At 41.5% G+C, this 16824-nt stretch overlaps 1 protein-coding gene across 1 annotated transcript in view; it reads left to right on the top strand.

Moving 5' to 3' along the window:
- The window catches only part of SDC3 (syndecan 3), a 90903-nt gene that overhangs the window by 62716 nt on the left and 11363 nt on the right, over window positions 1-16824 (top strand). The window contains exons 3-4 of the mRNA XM_063312294.1: window positions 13876-14002; window positions 16073-16626. Coding sequence (XP_063168364.1) covers window positions 13876-14002; window positions 16073-16626 — 681 coding nt within the window. The remainder of the gene's footprint in view (window positions 1-13875; window positions 14003-16072; window positions 16627-16824) is intronic.

Raw genomic sequence — 16824 nt, 5'->3', positions numbered from 1 at the left:
GGAGATGCTCACAACCTGGTTTTGCGGCATCAAATAGCAGGGTGGGAAGCCAGGCAGGCTCCTGTCTATTGGAAGGAGATGACTTTCCCCGTGAAGGAGCATTCACACACCACCTCTCCACTTGTCACTTGCTCCGTGCAAGAACACTATTGTTTTGGTGCAAACTCCACCAACATTTGCTTCTACTTCAAAAAAACCTTCAGAGGTGAATTCTTTTTTCTCCGATTGAATGAGATTGAGCAGTGCGAAATACTGGAAGGTGGTGGGGTGAGGTTTGGTGGGTTTTGGCATGATGCTAATTCTACATTCTGCCCTTCAGTGACAAGTTGTGGTCCCTAAAAGCGCCTACATTCTACTATGCTTAAATACTCCCCAAACAATTCTGGTTGACCATCTGTAGGAACAGGACGTTGGACTACAAGGATCTGTGATCTTACGTTCTTCAGCTGTAGCGGGGACTGCATATTCTTGGCTGTTGCTAGGCTTTTCCCTGTAATTACACGGCATGGTAGCAAACAATGTTTACTTCTCTATTTATAGCCATAAAGGAAGGTTGAGGGGATGGGTTTGCGTTACTTAGAATCTGAAAGCTATTTCAGAATTGGAGAGTTTGAAGGGAGCTTTGAACACCAAAGGGACCAATAATTCAGGCTTTAGCAATTTTGGCCTCAGACCTTGAGTGCAGGATGGAGCTGGCTGGCCAGGGAACCAACCCTGAATAAATTACAGGTCCAGTCTTTAGGATTTAAGTTTATGGCTTTGGATCTGCTTGTTCCTCTTGCTGATTTTATTCCGTTTCTTCCTGACAGTATGTTTGAAACGAGGTCAGCTGCTACTGTGGCATCAATAGCATTCGCCCGTCAACCATAGCTCCTGAATCAGGCAGGGGTTGTGCTGATTCACGTCTCATGTGAACCAAGGTTGCATTTGGCTTAAGAAATTGTGGGAAGCTGCCATTGTGGTTTGTGGCTTCGCGTGTGGGGTGAATCCAGTAGCTGTTATTGCTTTGGATGATGGTTACATATTACATGTCTCAGAGTCTTATGGCTGATAACCTCCTCATAGCTTGCGTGGCCAATTCTTGTTTTGTTTTTTCTCCGTTTTTTACAGCTGATGTTGCCTAGCCTTTTTATGGATTAATTAGAGGCCTGGATGGGTACTAGAACAAACCAGGAATAAACCAAGAGCCACAGATGAACCATAAGTTCCCATTCACGCAACACAGTAAATCAGAGTTGCCAGCAGTAAACCATGGCTGCAAACGACGGTGTACTGCCTTTAAGCTAACCATTGGCCATTCCCTAACACACCCACCTGTTGGCACTTCACACTAAGATGAAAACAAATTAACTAGATGGTGGCTTACAGAGATATGTCAGTGCAATGGGTTGCACTGAGGCTGGCTTTCCTTTTTGCAGAAATGGCCCCACTCCAGAGATTAAATCGGCTGAGAACGCTTTCCCAATTCCGAGAACGCTTTCCCAATTCCAGGACCTTTTTTGGTGGGGAGTGGGGTGAAAATGGGCTTAAAAAAATTTTTTTTTTAAATGCTGTGCAATAAAGAAGGGGAGTAAAAAGAAAAAAAGAGGAAAAGGTTTTGGATTTCCTCTTGGCTGTGTTTTGTCTCACTGGAAAAGTTTGTGTTTGCCTGGGAGAATGTTAATGGACTGCGCTTGGAAGGGAGCAGCATATGTTTAAAAGAATGGCAACTTTGTTGTCAAATGGAAAATGTTCCTGTCTAAAACATGCGCGTGCACGAACACTACCCCGCCACCCACCTCCTGTTCTTGAAGAAGCCATTCTCACTGGCTAAGAGAGCTTTCTTTAATGCCAGTTTTCTTGGATGGTGGTAGGCAGATTTAATTTTGCTTGAGTATTTTTTTTAAAATGATCTCCCCACCTTCTTCCCCTGCTGCATTTATTGGCATGTGTGCAGATGTACGTGGATCTTGGTTTGAGGTGGATCTAGGGCTGCTTTTTTCTAAGTCCATATATCTGACATTCCAAAACTGGAATGTGCTGTAGGCCTTCTTGCCCACCCAAGACATCTATCCTCAGCTTCCGGCTTACATGAATGATTTCCCACAGCTGTGGTGGATATTTTTCTAAAGAGCTTGCTTATTATAGTTTTGGAACCTGAGAATTGGCAGAGTCTTGTATGGAATCTACTTTCCTGTTGATGTTTGATGTGCAAGATTTGGAGCAGATGGATCCCAGATAGGGCTGACCAGTCTTTGCTTGAGGAGGTCCAGCAGTAGCAAATCCATCTCTTCTGTAACTTTATACAGCTAAACATGGTTATAAGCAAACAAATAAAAATGGTTCCTATGCTCAGACTTCAAGGTGTTTGCCATAATGTTTAGTCTAAGCCTCCCCTCCTGTATTTAATCTAGGGGTGAGCAACATTGTGCCACAAATAACATACATGCCTACGGACTCCCACCTTGTCTCCCTAATCAACCTAGTGTAGGGAGCTAGAGAAGGAATGGGGAACATCCTCACCAGGGAGCCTTCTGGGCCTTTGGTGACGCTTCACCCACAATAGCAGCCATTCTGGAAACAGACAGGTTCTTCCACAGTCATTTGGGAGAGTGTTCACACTGTGCTTTCAAAATCCCCAGAGTCCCACCAGTCCACAAAAGGCTGTCTACCCTGATCTAGACATACATAGGATCGTACTGCAGTTGAACAGGGCTAGAGAAAAAAAACTTAAATTCTTTGCAAACCCTCAACATTAAAAATTGCACACCTTGCAATAAAGAGGGTGCCCTTGGCATTTCTTTGGTATCATATCTTTTAAAAAGTAGAGCTACTGTGGGGCAGGGAGAAGTCTGGATCAAGTTGCACAAGGGGTGAATGTTTAATTCTGCCCTGAAGCAGAGAAGTCCATGGGGAAGAAGTAGGACAAATGATGAAGCAAATATCTTGACAGCATGACACAAATATTATGACAGCATGACTCCACTCCTTTTGTATATATATTGCGATATTGCCTGCATGTACAAAAGGGACAGAGCTTGTGGCAAACCCATTGTGATTGAGCATCTTCTGGAAACATGGTTGCGTTCTCCAGCCACCTCTATCTCCAACATGCAAATGTCATTGTCTTGACTAAGATTTCCCACATTTCAGTTGACTTTCTGCTGGTGGGACACAGGGAAGCAGCTACTACCCATCAATAATTTTTTTAGGGCCACCCCATACACATCAGGGGCTTGATTCTGATAATCCCTCCTTCCCCACTCAGCAGCATTTGAGAACAAAGAAGCAGATAATATTAAATGCAGTATTAGCATTTTCCCTTTTTGGTCGAAGCACCGCAAAATTAAATCCAAAGCTACTGCAGTCAGTCGTAATGAATGGCGTTCCATCAAATAGCACAATGCAAGTAAGAAATGTACGAGCGGCCCTCAGGAAACCAAAAACTTTTTTAGCTTTCTATGGAACTTCTTGGAAAAGAGTCTAAGCAGCTACAAGTGTCACTGAACAGCAAAGTCTCAAAAATAACCCAGCAACTGAAACAGAAGTGTCAATTTCTGATAGTGGTTTCTGATGAAAATCTGATCTGCTTTGTGTACTTATAAGATTTAGATCAGCCTTCGATCCTGGAGGAACCCTTGAAATATTTTTCAGGCCTTGGAGAACCCCTGCACATTCAGGCTCAAATATAGGCCAGAAGTTACAAAATTATTGTATTTTTTTCATGTATAGGCCTGTATATATGCATTAACAGTATTCTTAAACTAAAAATAAAGAATAAAACTTACCTCTTTAATGTGCAGTTGCCCAAATTGGAAATAATTTTTTAAATAAATCATGATCTCTCGGGGAACCCTTAGTGACCTCCCATGGAATCCTAGGGTTCCACAGAACCCTGGTTGAGAAACCCTGGTTTAGACAGTGTAATGGTTAGAGTATTGGCATAAATGTCTGGGATGAGATTGTCATTTATTTATGATGGACACTACTGGGTTATTCTTTCTGAGATGAAGCTACCTCTGAGGCTTTTTATGAAGATCAAATAGATGAAGAGGAGAGTGAATGATGTAAGGTAGCCCAAGGTTCTTGGAGAAAGAAACTTCTTTTAATTAGCAAGCAAAATAATAAATGAAACCTGGAGTCCATGCTTGTGTACACACAACCCACTTTGTTAGGTCAGTTGTCAGTTTCAAACTTAATAGCTGCATTTGCACAACATGCTGGGCTGGCTTAATTTATGAGTCAATGTGTTGTGCAATCCTAGTGGATGACTAACTGTAAGGACCAGAAGGAGTGGGTTGTGTGAACATAGCCGGTAAGCCAATATGTCTGATTCCTCAGAAAGGACCTTAGGTCAGTGGTAGAACACACCATTTGCACAACAAAAGGCTTTCCTCTTGGATAAGCAGCTCTCATCAGAGGTTTGGACTGTTTGTTTGCAGAAGATGTATGATATTAGGCCAAAGTCTGCATAACATTAGATCAAAGCTTGCATAAAATCAAGGCAAAGATCATAAGTGCTTCTAGGATTGCAGGTTAGTCATCCCTCTTCTGCACTGATAAATTGTACTGATAAATGATAGGTATTCATACAAGGTCCTGATTTGAAGTCATGGATTCAGGTGACTTCTTGAAGCTAATCAGATCTTTATTTTAATTTTATTTATTTATATTTCAAATTTTGTCACGGGCCATCTCACTCAAAGAGCAACTTTAGCTGGTCAGTACCTGGATGAGAGAAATGCTGGGACCTCTCTGTTTACTCCCTTAATTGGTGGAAGAAGGAAGGCAGAATCTTAACTATAATTAAATCCAACAACCCCAAAATTTGGCTTGGCTTTGGTGGTTAGCCTGAATTCTTGCCGTGTTGAACAGGATGCTGTTCTCTGTTGGTTTAGAGGACAGGGCAAGAAGCAGTAGAAGAACAGTTGTAAGGAAACAGATTTCAGCAAAATATAAGGAGAAGGTTCCTAACAATAAAAGCTGTGAGCAGTAGAAGATGCTACTTTAGATTCTTCTTCAGAGGAAACATTTAAAAGTCCCTGGTGCCCATCTCTCATACCCCATACTTGCCAAATCCTACAGTCTGTTCCAATTCTGTGATCCTTTGCACCGAGAAGAATCAGTATAAAGCTTTTGATATTGAGTCTCAGAAACATGCAGGATTCAGTGGGACATCTTGCAGCTTTCTAGTTGTCTGCAAGTCACCTCCACCCCCCTGCTGTTGAGAACAATCCCCACCTTTCTTAAGGCTCAGGAGAAGTCTGCCTTTAGCTGTATATGCCCATGAAAAGATGTGCTCTGGTGATAATATATTTTGGGGCCCTTTGTTAGTTGAATTAAATCGTGCCAGTGCCATGGACATTGAAAAAGGAGACCATGTTATTCCCGCTTTGTAAAAATATCATAATGGGAAAGCAATTTCTTTGTGGCTTCTAAGAAGATGAGTGTTGTTCTGACACACTGAGTATTACTCATACATACATTATATGAAACAGATTGGTGGTATTTTCTTTGTTTAATGGCTTTGATATATCTCATTGAAGTGGTGATGAAATCTATGGCAATGTTCTGTATCAGTTCAAAGGGTTCCTTTGTATACAATGCTAGCAGGGTATAGTGATGGAAGTAACCCTTTTTCTTGGACAAGGACATTAATTGTCTGGAGTGAACATTCTCTGCCAAGAGCCCCCATTGCTCTCTATGAGCAAACACACCATTTCCAAGATCACTGCTTGCACAGTTGTGTGCTTGCCCTTGCAAGTTGGTTAACAGTCATGGCACAAGCTAATTTCAAGAGCAATCAGCAGCGTGAGATTGTGCTATGCTCGATTTTCCTTGCTTGAGAAGTCTTGAAACGAATGCAGGTATTGTCAGCCAGCCAGAAGACAATAGAATGAATTGGAAGTAGAGGAAGATGGAAGTTCATCAGTTTATCTGCTGAAGCTCAGTTGCTTATTCAAACGAAAAGCATTTGGTTCTCATTTTCTTTTAATTGATTGCAATTTGCCGTGGTAATGGCTTCAATCAAAAGGTGGGGCATACCGTGTTAAAATAAATAGCTCAATGTTTCCGTGAAAATATCTACTGCCAACTCGCAGGACTGTGTTTTTGAAAGTGGAATCCTAAGTGTAAATATGGGCAGGGTGAAGGGCACTTTGTTATTGTTGTTGTTGTTGGGTTTTTTTTAGAAACGCAGACACAAAACGAGATCCTTGGGGAAATGAATTGCTTATGGTAATCCAACATTCCAATCTCAGAGCTGGGAATAAATCTCAGAGCAGACTGATGCAATTTATGCCAAGAGCTGAGGGCCTTACTTGGAATGGCCGTCCAGCTTTAAAGCTGGGGAGGGGATGGGTGTTTTTACATCTCTTCCCTGAAGGCAGAGCTGAGCCAGTTTGGAAAGAGCGTGTTGCTAACAGGCATGTGATGAGCATTTTATATGATGCCTGAATAAATCCTGAGAAATTTAAGAGCGTATGAACACATTTTCTCTATTTATATCCATTTTATTTATATCTCAGTTTAAAAGTTGCTTTTCTAATACTTGTTTTTTTTCCCAGCATTTTTTTTAAAAGCAATGCTCCTTTTAGACCAATTGCTTTATTCATATGACAAGGGCTGATACTTTTTCTTGGTCCAAGGTCACACTTAAGGTTTTTTTTCCCCCCCAAAGCAGTGACATCACAGAAGCATTTTGCACTCGGGTGAGCTTTGGGTATTGAGGGAAATTAGTGTGTTAAACTTAGCAGAGGTTTAACATACCTGTTTTAGTCTATTTCATTAAAAAAAACAAAACCTGGTACTCATACTCCTGAATACAGTAGACTCTCAGTTAACTGGAACCCAAGCAACCGGCACTCTCGAGCAACTGGCACAAAAACCGAACTGGAAAAAAACCGGCATGCTCAAGCAACCGGCAAAAAAATCTGAATCTCTCTGCTGTCATCTAGTGGGTATTAGGGTTTAATAGTAACTCCCAAGCAACCAGAAACTACATTTATCCAGCATCTACCAATCCCCGTGGGTGCTGGTTAACTGAGACTCTACTGTATAATTCTTTTGCTGTTGACTTTCTGCTTTGGTTTTCTTGGTGGAAACTCATTTTGTTCCTTCTTTAGCAGCATAGCTAAACAAATCAAGGTTGGCTTGATTAGTGTGCAAACTCAGGTGAGGATTCTGGCTTGCTTCTCCATTTAATGAGCTAGGAATATAAGCTTGGATTTGATGTTGGTTTACAGGTCCTGGCTTCTTTGGGATCAACACACCAGGATTGCCACTTGGTGACACACATATTTATTTTCTATCCCGCCTTTTATTATTTTTATAAATAACTCAAGGTGGTGAACATACCTAATACTCCTTCCTCCTCCGATTTTCCCCACAACAACAACCCTGTGAGGTGAGTTGGGCTGAGAGAGAGGGACTGGCCCAAGGTCACCCAATGGGCTCTCATGCCTAAGGTGGGACTAGAACTCTCATACCAGGCCTGATTGGCCCTTGGGCTGAGAGAGAGGGACTGGCCCAAGGTCACCCAGCCGGCTTTCATGCCTAAGGTGGGACTAGAACTCACAGCCTCCTGATTTCTAGCTCAGTACCTTCACCACTAGACCAAACTGGGTGGGGTTGTGATTGTGTGGTAGTGGCCACCAGCTTAGCTTTTTTTTTAAACCGCCCCCCCATGGATGCCCTTGAAGGAGAGTCTAACTCCCAAATTAATTATTTTTGTCCCGTGTGAAGTTCTTAATATCTGTGGCTTCTGAGTGCATACAGTATAGTGAAACGTAAACTACGCAAACAGTTGGGTTTGCAGTCACACACACACAGACAAAAGCAAACAATTTTTTGTTGGTTCAATCTTTATAGATTTCATTATTGGCAAAAGATAATGAAGAAAATTAATTTACTTTTCAGTTAATGTTTCATACATGCTTATACCATGCACTTTGTTTTGCTTTCAAGAGTGTGTTTCTCAATTCCAACACTAACAAAAAAGGTTATGCCAATAAAGGGGCAACCTCAGGAATAAGATCTGGTTTTTCTGAACCCCTAAATCTGGGAAAATTTTGGATGGGGAGGGACGCGGTGGCGCTGCGGGTTAAACCACTGAGCTGCCGATCGGAAGGTCGGCGGTTCGAAACCGCACGGCGGGGTGAGCTCCCGTTGCTCGTCCCAGCTCCTGCACACCAAGCAGTTCGAAAACATGCAAATGTGAGTAGATTAATTGGTACCGCTTCGGCGGGAAGGTAACAGCGTTCCGTGAGTCATGCTGGCCACATGACCCGGAAGTGTCCTATGGACAACGCCGGCTCCAAGGCTTTGAAACGGAGATGAGCACCGCCCCCTAGAGTCGGACACGACTGGACTTTACGTCAAGGGAAACCTTTACCTTTACCTTTAAATCTGGGAAAATTTTGGATGGGGAGAATTTTGTAAGTGTCTTTTTCCTCTTTGTACGATTGAGATTTGCATAATTTTTGCAGGGGCTGTTTGAATTTTCTTCCCTTTAATTAGAAATAGTTCTTTTGTAAGGGAAAACCATGTATTCCCTATTGGAAAGCAAGCTTCATAACTGGAAAACAAGGACAGAAGGACAGAGACAACTTTGAGGACAACGTAAAAAATGTCTAGCAAATTAGCCAGTCAATAGACTTAGCTGACAGACCAGAACACTAGTCATTATTATGTAGGATATTCTGGGTCTGTGAAGCACTGTAATGCATAGGATGTTGGGGTACCATATTTTCTTAAAATAGCCAAAGCTAGGAAGGTGTGGAAGAGACAGAATATACAATCTGTGTTGTCAAAATATCCACAAGCAACTGGATCTGATTGCTGTCAAGTTGTTAGGCTACAGGAGCTACCATTTCTTTCTTTCTTTTTAATATTCATTTGATTGGACTGTTGTTATTTAAAATACAGTCTCCCTTCCCTTGGAAGTATTTACAGGTTTGTATTACTTCAAAGCGAAACCAGCCAGAGTTGACTACTTGAAAGAACTGAGTAGGGTGGTCAAGGTCACACAGTTGACATTAAAGAATTGGAGAATATCTCTGACTTCCAAATGAGGTTCCTTCATCTCAATCTCCTTGCCTTCCTCTGAAGCCTAGAAAGAGATATGAGAGCACAGCCATTAGGATGGAGGAAACGGTTACTATGGTTACTGTTGTCATGTCAATGACTATTAGGATAGTATCCCAGCAGGATTCCTTAGTTCATCTAACTGTGCCTTACAGTCTATTTTTATCAATATACCTTGATCAGGTTTTTCTGCCTTTTGCTACATTGGCAAATAAAACTCTGCTAAGATTAGTTTGATTTCTTATCAAGATTGATAGGAATTATGGCATTTTTTTCTTTGCAAAAGTAATGTGCAGGATGTAGGCTTAGTTGTTCTTAGGGGGAAAAAAACCCTATGGAATTTACCATTGATTTCAACAGGTCTGCACTAAACCTGGGTCAAGATGGATCGACCCAGGGACAGTTCTTGGGAAAGCACACCATATCCTTATCACATCCTTTCTCAGATTGGTTCACCCCAATAAACCTCATTATTCCCAATCAACATGGTCAATTAAGAGTGATGGGAGCTGTCATTCAACACACCTTGCAGAAGGCTGGGAGCTGATGATTATTGAATGCCTGGGTGCTGGAGAAAGTTACTTATTCTGATCCAGAAATATACTCAAATGGGAAAGACACATTTATCTTACCCCATGTAGAGTAGATAGCTATTTTTGATTATGTCAATAAGCCTCTGGGTAGCTGAATACATTTCTCTGCTATTAAAGATACCTCTGTTGCAGTGCCTGTCCTGTGGAACACCCTACCTCCTAAGATTCACTTGGCCCCAACCCAGCTGGCAATTTGTAAATCTTAGAAAACCTGGATGATCCGTTGGGCATGGAGTCTTGAGGTTGGGTAAACCCGTTGATGTGATTTCTTTTATATGATTTGTGTTTGTATGGGCTGGGCCAGATCGTCCTTGGGCCCCATTATATTATTATTGTGCTATTATTACTATTACTTGTTGCCTTTGCTTTTGTTGGTTTTTATCCTGTGCTCCCCACCCAGAGTCCCCATTGTGAGATGGGCAGCTATATAAATCAATTAAATAAATAACCAGACAACCTCAACTTTCCGGAATCAAAAAAATGCTGAAAATGGTGGCTAAACACCAGGCTGGTGATTTTGCTGTCTCCACCACACCTTCGTGTCCACTTAGAGCAGGAGTTTGCACTGTTTGGGATGCCACAGCCCTCTAGAATGATAAATAGGTTTGTGTGGTCTCCCTTGAGAAGAAAACCAACAATTTCATTGAGGTTAGTGTTGGACAGGATAGAACTCTTACCATTTTGTGTAACTTGTGTCATACTGTCTTGACTTAGGGTTATTTTTATCAGCATAATCAACAGATGAGTTATCTCTAGCTTTTCTCGTGCCATCTAACAAAAGGGTTTCCATCTTAAAAGGCCTGAGAGGTAAAACAATGGATAAAGGTACTAAACTTCACTATCTTCTACAGATAGCCTAAAGACAACAGATCCACTTCTACTTGTCAGAAGTTACCAGCCAGCAGGAAAGCACCTCCAGTCATGGTGTTGGTGGAAGTTTTTAATAGATGGTTAGACCCATGGGTTTCACCAACTCCCAAAACTCGCTCCAGGCTTTGCTCCTCACTTCTGCCTTGGAGCTGAAAATACTCCTAATAAAAAATTTGGACTCAGACCAGAATATTGTCCACAATAGCTTTGGGAAATGACCTTTGGAAAATTGCCCACCACTGCTCTGAGAAATGCGGAGCAGTATACTTTAAAGGTAGCCCATTGTTTTGTGTGCAGAATATCCCACATTCAAGGCCTGGCATCTCCAAGAAGGGCTCCCAAAAGCTCAGCTTGAAACCTTGGAAAACTCTTGCCAGGAAAATGCATTATAAATACAGAGTGATGTCAGAATTCAGCAAGAAGGGGGAAAAGAGAGAGACTGGTATAATGTCTCATTACATGATTATTTATTGTCTGAAGACTAAACACATCACTTGAAATGAAGGATGGCTTCTTAACTTGCCTGATGTTGAAGCTGTGCAATTTATAGAAACATGCGCTGCTCAAATGAATACACAGGAAGAACACTTGGTAATTTTTCACTAGGTGAATTTATAATCTCTTGAATGGTATCCCACTGGACATATTTAGGATAGGCACTGGTTTGTCATAGGCCCTAGAGCAGTGTTTCTCAACCTCAGCAACTTTAAGATGTGTGGACTTCAACTCCCAGAATTCTCCAGCCAGAATGCTGGCTGGAGAATTCTGGGAGTTGAAGTCCACACATCTTAAAATTGCCAAGTTTGAAAAACACTGCTCTCTTAAGGGCAAACCTTCCCTTGTCCCCTTGTCTTTCCTTTGTTTTGAACAGTGCAGTGTCAGCATCTTTCTGTTCACGTGCTCCCAAACCATAAATATTTTAGCATGATGGTGCTACAGTGTCTGCCAGCACTACCAGTTTTCCTGGTTGATGGCCAGGTGAGATTATTAGAAGGATGACCAGACTCTGGACTGACTTCTTGGCACTGATGGACTGCAGCTTTTCATTTTCCCCTTGAATTATTTAGTGGCAAAATCCCAATGCCATTTAAGTTTAAATAGCGATGATTCAGATACCCAATTCCAATGCTTGTTGGCTATTGTGGTTTAGTAAAATTACTGGCGCTTTTGCTGTTAGATGAGTCCCAGCTTTGAAATGTGAAATATGAGCAATACAGTTCATCTGCAGTCAAACGGTGCTAGGTGATTCCCTAATTTTTGACAGCTTAGGGATGTATTTCCTGCTTGTGCACTTCCAACCTTTCTCCAGCATTTCGTCCTCTTCCCAGCCACTGCATCACTTGTGCCTAACTTTTCCATATGGCCTGGGTAACCTTCAACAATGTGACACCCTCCAGACATTTGTGACTCTAGTTTCTGCCTGCCCCAATAAGCATAGCAAATCGTCAGCACTGATAGGATGTAGTCTATAATATTTGGAAGTTCAAAATTTGGGGAGGTTGTCCTAAATAAATGCTGCCAGTCAGAGCAGGCAGTATTAGGTTAGATGCACCAGCAACCTGTGTTTGCTTATTTATGTGTTAGATTTACATTGGGCCTTTCCTGCAGGAACTCAAAACAGCATACACAACAGTAACCATGATCTTGTGGGGTAGATGATTGAGAGAGATGACAGATCCACTGATTTGGAGGATTTTGAAGATTAATACTGTATACCGTTGAGGCTAGAGGTTTTCCTTTTGAGGTTGATGGACGAACAGTTGGAAAAAAGTTATGGAACTTTGTTTTTGTGCATGATAACTGCAGCGAGATTATTTTATGTACAAAGATGGAAAGATTCAGCACTACCCGCAATGGAGGAGCGGTTGGTGAAGATGATGGAGCTTGCTGAGATGGCTCACTTGACTTCTTTGACCAGAGAAAAGACAATATCTACGTTTATTGCTGACTGGAAACCCCTTATGGACTTTTTGCCTGAAACAGGAAAAAATAAACTTATGGTTTATGGTTTTGATGATTAGACAGGATAGATTATAGAAAGAAGAGAGTTATGGTGTAACCATAGAGTGAGAGGTAAATTTATATTTGTACTTAAAACTTCTGTAAAAAGATTGGAAGCAACTTCTTTGTATCTTTTTCCTTTCTTTTCTATTTTCCTTTTAGTTTTTTTCCTTTCTTGCACTTTTAGCTTTCTCTTTGATTTCTTTTTCTTACTTTATATTAGTTTGCATTAGCTTTTATCTTCCTTTTTAATTTTTTTTTTTTAATAAAAATTAAATAAAAGAGATGGCCCAAAATCACCAAGTGAGCTTTTGTGGCTGATAGTAGATGGAGAACCAGAGTCTTCCCAGTTTCAGTAACAGCTTAACTGTTACAGCACGCTGGTTTATGCAAGGCAGTTGCTTGTGTAAGCATGTTCAGATGGAGATGCTTGCAGATTTCATCTGAATTCTGATAGGGCAAGATTCCCTAGTGCAGATTTCAGACTTTTTTTCTGCTAAGCATGCAAAAATTGTTTCCAGTGTTTCTGCTGTTGAACTTTTCTGGTGAAGAACTGCATAGCTTTACTTTTATATAATGTGCTGCTTCCCTTCCTAGATCCTTGGGTTCTCTTCTGAGAAAAAAATATATACTACTGATATAAAAATATGCAGCACTAGATGAGGGGGAGATTGACAAAAATGTGGTGCCTTGTTAGGGCAGAAGTACATTCTGCTAATGCAAATCTGCAAGGGCTTGAAACCCCATTAAAGCAGTTTATGAATAGTTCCACACCATTAAACCAGCAACGCTTTACTCTGGCAAAAATTAATTATAACATGCTTTCCAGGTTTTCTTTTGAATGCTTTTTTTTTTTAAAATATAAAACGTGTTTTTGGCAGAGTTCTAAAAACAGGAAAATAGCCACCACACCTAGAATGAACAACTATCAGTTCCCGGTGTCTTTTCCGTCTATTTTTATCATGTTTTTCAAGGGGAAAATATATAATAAATGACATAGAGATGAGTGATCTTATGCAAGCTGCTTGACTTTGGCTATCAGTATTAGCTGATTTGATGAAATTCATGCTGAAGATGATTATCCTTCACTGCCAAAGAAAATTGTGCTGCTTGCAATTTATGAGAGTTGCAGTCTAGTAAGTACAGAGGATGACAAGAGAAAGGATATTCAGTTCCCTTGAGTAAAAGCAACATGGTCCTGGATGAATGATCTGTAGCCCATGGGCCTAATCCAGTCCATGGTGGCTCTTCATCTAGGCTTCAAACCATTTAGGCTGCTCTGCAGAAAGTTGCTGATATCGGGTCCATGTGAATAATAGGTTTATTTCTTGGCACCTTTGATCTCTAGGCTCAGCAGTGGCGGAATGAAAACTTTGAACGGCCCATTGACATGGAAGGCTCGGGGGATGATGACTCCTTTGAAGATGAAGAGATAGAGGAAATAGAGGACTTCTATTCGGGATCTGGCTCAGGATGTGAGTATGTAACTAAAATGGAAGGAATTTGTCATCTAGTTGTGGCTCTGATTTAGCTTGTGGTGCTGCTGTTCTGATTAATAGAATAGATGGAAGGGCAGAAGAAATCCTTGGGTTGAATTTTTATTCTCTGTATATGTGGGCGTGAATATTTGGATAGTCTGAGGAAAACTAATTGCTTTTTTGTTTTCATCGGAGAAGAAAGTTTCAGGAGAGTTCTAAAGATGTTGGGTTTCCTGGCACTTTCTTTGGCTATGAGATGGATGAGAAGCGTCTGTAATCCCATAATCTCATATTATGCTAAACCAACCATGGGATTTGTATGGCTTTTCGTTAGGATGTGGTGTGAACTCAGCTAATTGTGCATTACAAAATAAACCATGGTTTAATGTAGTCTGGAAACCTGGCCAGTGCCTTGTCTTTCATGGTGTGCTTATTTTTTCAGAAATCTGTAGAATGAAGGAGAGATAAAACACCCACCCACGTGCGCACACACGCACACTGGAACACCATCTGTTCCCTCACAACCATCAAGTCTCTGGTCACTCCTATAATCTCACTGGAAAAAGTTCTAAAGAAATGCTTAAACTCTTTCAGAAGCATTTTTTAAAAAATGAGATACCTTTTTCAGAGGAAATAAGCTTTTGAGAAATTTGAGAGTGGAATTTGATACAACAGGAGTAGGGAGCAGGTAGAGGCAATCTGTAGAAAGCCCCCTCCCCGATATTTGCACTTCCCCAGAGCACACTGAAATAGGGCCAACAATCCTGTTTTTGTTGACAAGATAAGGGGCAGAGTAGGTATGTGACGTCTCTTCGAAGCTTAACTCACCTCTTTTAGTGCTTGAATCCCAAATTGGTGAGCTCACTTCACTCCTGGCCATGTCATCCACAGTCTTTGAAGGCCCCTAAAAATCGAAACATCTCTCCCCAGTTACAAAAATGTTGCTTACCCCTAATTGTACAGCCTAGTAATGGAACAGCTACCATGTGAGTCCAAGAAAAAACACATCTTTAAAGAATAGTTGCCACGTAAAGACAGCTGAGGCGGCCACAAGGGGGGGGAAGTCAAAAAAGTTGACATGGCAATGCCCATGGGATGGAAGTCCTGTCCCTGTTATATGTGTGCCATCTTAGCTTTTTGGCCCACATTCTCCCCATAAAGACCCTGGAGAGGGTGCTGACAATGGTTCTGATACACCCTTGCATGCTTTGGATCCAAATATTGCACAAGTTCCTATCACCCGGAAAGTCCTTTGCAATTTTCACTGAAAGTCAATTCTGTTACTGCAGACAAAATTCTACAGATTAAAAGAATATTGAATAATGCCTTAGGATTCATGGAGATTTACATCTCTTAGAGGGCAAAAAAAGAATGTTATGAGAGTACAAATCTCTGAAGATTAACAAGGGGTAAATTCCACTGAATCCAAAAGAATGACTTCTGAGGAAACATGTAGATAATCGCAGTGCTATTGTTCAGCTCTGGTTGTATTAACATGGAAAATCAAAGCAGGTTTTTAATTCTAACTAAAATAGCAGGAATGGCCATTAAAAGCCAAATTGGAGCAATTGCCATGCTCCAATTTGCCATCTAATATCCATAGTTCAGTTTACATTCAGTTCATGGTGCATTGTTTTGATTCATTCATTGACGTTAATTATTTCAAAGAGATGGAGTTTTCTCTAGAAGCAAATCATCTAGCAAATCTGGATGCCATCAGATAGGAATGAAAGGCAGATCGTTGGTAGATTGGGGGTATGCCTTCCAATATATCTAATGGAAGACTGGCATGGCTTCCAGATTCTGCTGAGCTACAACTCCCAGCACCCCTTGGCATTCCGTGTGGGCTGTGGTGGAACTACGGCTTAATATGTTCTGGAGGACTACAGTTTTCTCCATCCATATAAGATAGATCTTTGTTGCAGTTTGTTTCAATTGCACCGTTGCAGTTGTTATAACTGGTAATATTAATCAGCTTGAATAATCCACTATTCCAGGTCATTTCCTTCATTAGCGTAACCTTGAGTATTGTCATTTTCTAGATGGTGCTCCTGTTCTCTCTTGCAGATTTCAAGCAGGACCCTGGATCCAAGACGGTTCTGAGGCTCACCACAGATTCACCCATCCTCCTTGCTACCACCTCAGCGGTGTTGCCTGTCATGTCTGTGCAACCAGTAGCCACCCCTTTGGCACCACTCCCTACTGAGGAAGTTATCTCTGACTCAGCTACCAATGGTCACTACATTCCCAGAATTTCAGAGGCACCAGCAGTCACCATCTGGAAAGCAGTCGGCATTACTGCTGCCACTGCAGCCCATGATGTCGCTACTACTACTGCTTCTACCGTGGCTACTACAGCCTCCACGACAACGGTTACCTCTAAACCAACAACTGTCCTGAGGGACCTGCCACCTGTGATCACAATTGTTGCCATGACACAGTCAATGATGCTTGAAACCCCAGAGGCTGCCACTGTAGCCAGAACAGAAGTGACAGCCTCTCCCCTGGGGACAACCAGTGGGACGAAGGTCAGAGATATGGCCAAGCTGAGCACTTCACAGGAGCCAGATGTTACGACAGTGCCCCAGCCTCCTACAGCAACACCAACAGAACCTGCTCAGGTAGACATGAAGCTAGGAAAAACAGTTCATTTGGCTGTTCCTGTCAATATGGTGGCTTCTGCATGATCCAAATCATAGTCTCTCAAGGATAACTAAAGATAATGTACAAGATCATGATAACAGTCCTTCTGGTCTGTCTGTCTGTCTGTCAGTCAATCAATCAGTCATTAGCTTCCTCCCTTCCTTTCTGTCTATTTT

The sequence above is a fragment of the Candoia aspera genome, chromosome 10, assembly GCF_035149785.1.
Source record: "Candoia aspera isolate rCanAsp1 chromosome 10, rCanAsp1.hap2, whole genome shotgun sequence".
Lineage (NCBI taxonomy): Eukaryota > Metazoa > Chordata > Lepidosauria > Squamata > Boidae > Candoia > Candoia aspera.
The sequence above is the reverse complement of the archived record's forward strand: the minus strand, read 5'-3'. Positions and strand labels throughout refer to the sequence as shown.